The 6,702-nt window shown below is 40.6% G+C and overlaps 1 protein-coding gene across 2 annotated transcripts in view; it reads left to right on the top strand.

Annotated features, from left to right (window-relative positions):
• The window catches only part of rassf8b (Ras association domain family member 8b), a 20,678-nt gene that overhangs the window by 6,493 nt on the left and 7,483 nt on the right, over window positions 1-6,702 (top strand). For both annotated transcript variants that reach the window (XM_020599682.1, XM_020599681.1), the window contains 5 exons: window positions 3,034-3,195; window positions 4,713-5,063; window positions 5,213-5,415; window positions 5,624-5,827; window positions 6,203-6,277. In XM_020599682.1, the coding sequence (XP_020455338.1) occupies window positions 3,084-3,195; window positions 4,713-5,063; window positions 5,213-5,415; window positions 5,624-5,827; window positions 6,203-6,277 (945 nt within the window). In that variant the 5' untranslated portion in view covers window positions 3,034-3,083. The remainder of the gene's footprint in view (window positions 1-3,033; window positions 3,196-4,712; window positions 5,064-5,212; window positions 5,416-5,623; window positions 5,828-6,202; window positions 6,278-6,702) is intronic.

The following is a 6,702-nucleotide window of genomic DNA, read 5'->3' as shown; positions in this document are numbered from 1 at the left end:
GTAGTCAGGTGTCTGGTGAGATGATGCTTCTGGCTTTGCAGGATTCCACTGGGTGTCGATCAGTCACACCCTTCAACGCTGTGTCTGCAGACAGGCAACCTCCACTCCAAATAAATCCAGGTCCTCCTTACTCTTGTTTTGTTTTTATTTAAGATTATAACAGCAAAATACATAAATTGACTTTTTCAAATAGCATAAATGAATACAGATATTTGATGCCAGATCAAACCTTTGAATGCAAACCTGGACAAGCCTAGAATGACCAACAGCAACATGAGTCAGGAACAGCTGCAGTGCTCTTGTTTTTCAGGTCCAATTCTTATGTATTTATTCTTTTATACATTTCTCAAGAATAAAATATGAATTTAAAGTGAGCACTGTCAATATATTTATGAGTTATGTAAATTATGAGCCAATGGTTGACCTATGACTGAAAAATAATGTCAAATGAAATATTTTCAAAATTTTTTAATAAAATGTGTGTGTGTGTGTGTGGGGGGGGGGGGGGAAAATTTTGCGAAGATCGGATAGAGCGGGAGAGCAGAGAGACTCTCAGATCAATAAAGATAAGTAGATCAGGTACCACTAACCTGATTGTCCATAAACAAGGGCACCAATAAATGTGTTTCAAGAAATAGGTTCATCAAAGTGTTTCAAAATTCATCAAGCTGTCCAAAATTCCAAAAAAACAGAGTGGGACAAGAAAGATAGAATTCCTGTTAAACATAGGTACAAGAGAGGCGTCGGACAGCAGGGCACCTGTAAGACAAAATGAAATATTCATTAGCATTCTTTTCCAAAAAGAAATTCAAATCAGCACATTTTCAAGTATGCACAGGTGCAGTAGCAGGCATGCTACGTTGCTGTTTGCAAATGTCACACATATTTACCTCTGTTTCAATATTTTCATCGAGAAAGGGCCACCAAAACAGGCTTCTAGCCAGAGCTTTCATTTTAACCACCCCCCAATGGCTGTCATGTAACTCTGACAACTGGCTATCTCCTCAGCCGTGACTGGTATACTGTCTAAGTAGGATACTCTAAACACTGGGTTGGGAGTTGGGAGTTTCACAGCTGTGAAAATTCAAGGCATCATCACATCTTCTGTGAGGACACTGTGTTACGCAATCATGTCACAGGCATTGTATTCACAAGTTCTTTCAAGTCAAGTTTTAACTAGTTAGCAGTCCAGATTAGAAATTATTTCTCTCAGTTGACTCTTCACACATGTTGACTATCTTGCTGATGAGGGAATCTTGGAGTAATCGATGACCCGCTCTGACTGTTCTACATGAACCAAAAAAAGAATGTTTCTTGTGCATCTTTCATATTCATCAGTTCATATATAGGCATTTAAAGTCAGATTATACTTTGCAGTTTGATCACAATCTTGTTTTTCCACTTTGCTGACAGCATGCAATGTATATCTTGTATATCTTAGGAAGTACTATTGTAAATACTATTAATGTTATAGGTCCTGTTTTGTATCCCTCATCCCATTCTTTCTTCAGGCCACCCCAGACTCTTCTTTTCATTCACCTCCTATGCTTTGTTTATCCATCTGGATCTTTATTCATGCCCTTTTTTCTTTCTTTTTACTGTTTCTCCTCTATTCCTTGTCCCATTGGGCTGTATTCATGGGAATAGTCTAATTTACTGGGCTGTAACAAGTGTCTGGGTTCATATGCATCCTTTAGTATTTGTCTGGTGTTACAAATCATCCTGCTGCCTGCCAAATGCAGGCCTTGCCTTACTAGATGCCTTCGGTGCACAGGAATATGCAAGGTAATGTAGTCTCAGTAGGGAAATGCCTTGAGGGGGACCAGCAGTTAAATTGCAGGAGGGATGGGATTCCCATTCCAGCTGTGATGAAGATGGAAGGTGTCTAAATTATTAAAGGAAGCCTCAAATGATATGAAAGTTAAGGATGAGTGCCAAGCTGATGGCCCATGCAGGAAAAAGGAGTGCTGCTGCCCAGTAGGGTTTCAAAAGTCTGAGCATTAGGTACCTGCTCCTTCACTGCTCTGTTGCTCTGGCCTACTGCTGTGGCCTTGCCAGGTTTATAATGACTGCCTGGCTGCTGTGGCGCCTGTGTCAGCAGTTCGAAATGGCTCTCGTTCTTCGTGCCATGGCTGTTGTAAGGTTTCCTACATTGACACCAGCAAATGAAAAATATATTAGATGAGGCCTGTTAGATGGTCACAGTTGCTGCACCACAATCATGTTCTTGCAGCAATGTATCAGCAGCATTACAGGAAACCGTTTCAAATTAATAAGTGTGTTGAGTTGTTGGTTTACTGGAAGCTGGTGTCACTTTGCACAACCATGTGTTTAAAACTTTAACTCTTTTTATCTGAATTGTTGTAAGCATGTTTTAATGGTTGTAACGTCACTCTGGGAAATGTAGGAAGTAGGGCTGAGGCAATGTAGAGCTGGAAATATTGGATTTAAGCAGAATCGTATTGTGATGATATAATCATATTGTGTTTTTATTCCAATGAAACCATATGTTATTAAACCTGCAGGCAGTTTTGGCCACTTGGGGGAAGCAGAAAAGGCTGTAAACACAACACAGACATATTACGAACTTCTAAGGTTGGTATGTTGTACACATTCAGCAGGTACAGTGCACCATTAGCATTGATTTCAAGCAGTGCTTATCGCTCAACAGAACCATTATTCACTCTTGTTTTCACTCTGGTTTGGTCTCTACCAACTCCTGAAGAAATATTTGGCTTTTCAGCTACTCAATTCTTCAAAATGTTCACCATTTAATTTTGTGCTTCTGATATTTGGTGCTGAGCAGGAAGTGTAAAACCAACACAATGAGCTGAAAATGCTGTAACACTTCATAGAATAGATGAGTAATTGCAGAGTCAGTTGATAATTCTCTGAAATGTCAGTATGAAGGACACTTTTCATACTACATTCAGATCATCATTACATCTAAATATTGATTAATGCAGCCTTAAGATTGTTGTTTTAGACTGTTGTTTTAAAAGGACTGAACAGCTTTTTTTCCCCCCTCCCCAGTTTCGGAAGAACAGTAAAATATTATTAGCACCTGTTTGTGATGTGGACAAATGAAGGCCATGGAGCTCAAAGTGTGGGTGGATGGAGTGCAGCGCATCGTGTGTGGGGTCACGGAGTTCACCACGTGCCAGGAAGTGGTCATTGCTTTGGCACAAGCCATTGGTAAACGGAAACCTATGAGAAACTGTGCTCATCTCTCTTGTTTACAGGTTATATATCCTCTAAAATATAGAATTTCTGAAGAATGGGAGCTGTAAATATGAAATATTATTGGTTATATGATGGGGAATTGACAACCAATGTAAATACTCATAAAACCCTTGGACAATCCAAAAGGCAAAATAGTAGATTTACTGCAGTGAGATGAAAGCCTCTGGCTTTTGTGCCAAACATTTGAATGAATGATGTTTTGTTCTGCATAAATCCCCATGGGCATATTCTGTGATGTGAGCCGTGTCCAGTGTTGGCCAGGCGGGTTGTCGGACAAACTGGGGATGATAAATTGCATCAAAATGAAAAGTGACTTGAGGGCACAAAGAGATTTTCACCATAAAGGGGCTGCACAAAACCAGAGGAGTTATGCTGCAGACTTGGTTTTATTGATATATTTTCTACAATTACAGAAAAAATATGTTGATAAATTGTTAGTTATTGCAAGGATCAGATTGTGTAGAAATCTTTGCAAATCGAAGAGTACAAGAATTTCTTCAAATTGACAGATGTGTGTGGTCACTTGGTTTCTTACTAACTCCACAGATGTTAGTTAAAATGTCTTTCACAGTGACAGTTATGGCATTCACTGTTCTTTGTGTTCCTTGTGCCTTTTGTCTAGGCCAGGGCACTTTGATGTGAATAGCTGTGGTGATGAATGCAGCTCTTTTACAAGGACCATTACTTTGCAGGACAGGGGTGAGGGTGCGATGGGCAGTGTTAAGCTCTTATCTATACAGTACATGTATAGACAAGAATGCAGGCATACACAGACATGCACACACACACAGCCGTGAACCATTGAACTTAGTCTTCTTCTTAACAAAGTTTCTGTTTGTTGAGTTGAATTTTCCCACTGTAAAGTTTTTCATGTCTGCCAATGGCGCTCAAGCATGGGAGAGTTGTAAAAGACTTCAGTGAATCACTTTTCCTGTTGTATTTCACTTCTCTATGGCACACATGGAACTTTATTTGGATCATATCATAAATTAATATGTAAGCATCATGCTTGCAATATGCAAGTAGCATCAACACCCCTAAATACATTTGCTTATTATTTATGTAATATGTAAATATTCATGTTTTAAAAAAAACATTAAGAGTTTAACACTTAAGAATTTAGCTAATCTCTTTCATTAGGATTGTGTGTTTGTGTTGTTTGATCAGATTTGATTGACAGTGGCCTGGCAAATAGTTGTAAAACAAAATAACATAAATTAACATGTTGTGAAATCCTCACAACACCAAGTGCCCAACCCAGCCCCATCTATTTCAAAACAATGAGACTAGACAAACACAAATACAGGAATTGCTCATGTAAAATAAAAACTGTTCCAACTTTAGCCCATTATGTGTGTTCTTGTGGGATAGCACTGCTCATAATAAGAAACTGCTTACAAATATGTTTTCAGGGCCTTTTAAGTTGTCAGGAAATTGTTATGTTCATCTAAGCTTTTATTTTGTCCCAGGACGAACTGGCAGATACACTTTGATTGAGAAATGGCGTGATACAGAACGTCACCTGGCTCCGCATGAAAACCCTGTAGTGTCTCTCAACAAGTGGGGTCAATATGCCAGCGATGTGCAGCTCATCCTCCAACGAACTGGCCCGTCTGTTAGCGAGCAGCCCATCTCTGATGGGCAGGCTCGCGTTCCACGGCGTGGCTTCTACCGGCAGAGCCTCCCACCTCTGGCCAAGCTCCACCCATCAGGGACAGATCACTCGCTCAAACGCAGGGAACCAAAGCGCAAATCTCTGACCTTCACCGGAGGGGCCAAAGGTTTGTGGAACATATTTGGAAAAAGCAGAGATGCTGAAGGTAAAGCTTGTTTTTATTTTTTGCCCACTATAGTCACACTTGTCAGTGACGCTTTCTTTCCTTTCCTCTCTACCTCAGTTTTTTTTGCTTGTCAACAATTTGATCACCATCCTTTCATCTCCCACCTACCCCTTCATCTGTCCATACAGCCAAACAGCCCCACCACTGTGGTCTGAACCTGAACCTGAGCAGAGTTAGAGGTGGAGTAGCATCTGTACCTGGGAGTCCAGCCAGAGAGCTGAGCCGGCTGGTGCAGCTGCAGAGGGACAAGATCCAGGCTCTGGAGAGCCGTCTGCTGCGCTGTGAGGCCGAGCTGCGAGACTGGGAGGAGGCTGCAGGCGAGGCCAGTGAAGTGAGGAAAAACTACAGCTACCATATAGAGGACAAGTTCTATAGATGTGTGCAGATCCAAAACACCTCCACTCTAAACCCTCATGTCTTTAGATCTGTTAATTTTTACATACATAAATTATTTCTTGTGGCTACAGCTTTTTAAATTACTATTTTATATCCTCTCTAGAACATAAAAGTTTGCAAATATAATTATTTTGCTTTACCAGGGAGAAAACCTGGAGGAGGAGCTGCTGCTTTTAGAGCAGGAAGTGAGGAGGAATAATGTTGAGATGGAAGAAGAGGAATTCTGGCAGAACAAGCTGCAGCTTGAGCAGGAGAGTGAGCAGCGACTCCAGCAACAGCTAGCCGAGCTGCAGGGCCACATGTGTGACTGCGCGGCCAAGCTTTCAGAGTATTTCACATGCATACAGGTGAGCGTGGCATCAAGAAGCAGCTATTCACTGGGCTTATGAACAGACTGATTACTTATACAATCTCACTGTAGATCTTCACTCACAAATGATTGTAAAAGGAAGTAATTTGTGTGTATAAACAAACAGTACAAGTAAAACTGGATAAAAGATTTATATACCCGGTGCCTATTTGATCCTTGAGGGACAAATAAGTTCAAAACTGATGAAGCCTCTTGGATGAGAGGTGAAATGTCTTCGACCTAGAAATCTAGTCCAGTTGAGTTTTTTTCAGCTTACTATGACCTGGATGACTGAGAATCTGCACAGACACATCTTAAAAAATATTTTCATGCCAGTTTTTCCATGTTATACATTATCCCTCATGTTGTGTAGAGCATGGAGGCAGGCCTGGAGCAGGAGCGACTGCAGCAGGAGACTGAGCTCAACCAGAAGGTCAATGAGGAGGAGGTACAGTCCAGGTTTACAAAACGCACAAACAGAGGAACAGTTTATCAGATCTATTCAGGTCCCCAGCCGAAGAACCTCTCTGTCATGTTATGCAAAATTTAACTAGTTCCTGTGCTGTGTACAATAAGTAAAACTAGTCTGTACATTTTGCTTAAAAATATCGTTTTATACCTAAGAACTTAAGACTCAAAAAGCCAGGATTCTGTACATTATAGAGCAGAAATTGTAGCATAACATCACATTTAAAAGCTCTTCAAAAATCCATATCTGCTTCAGAAAACTCCTGAACTCAGTAGTGGTTGTGAAATGTAATCCTCATTTGTAAAATGTAACAAAGTTCTTTCATTTATAACAGGGGGTGTCAAACTCAATCGCACAGGAGGCCAAACTTTTTGTCAGGACACCAGACGTCTCACACTTTCATC

The sequence above is a fragment of the Monopterus albus genome, unplaced genomic scaffold (assembly GCF_001952655.1).
Source record: "Monopterus albus unplaced genomic scaffold, M_albus_1.0 scaffold41.1, whole genome shotgun sequence".
In the NCBI taxonomy this organism is placed as follows: domain Eukaryota; kingdom Metazoa; phylum Chordata; class Actinopteri; order Synbranchiformes; family Synbranchidae; genus Monopterus; species Monopterus albus.
Note: the sequence above shows the minus strand (reverse complement) of the source record. Positions and strands in the feature narration are given on the sequence as shown.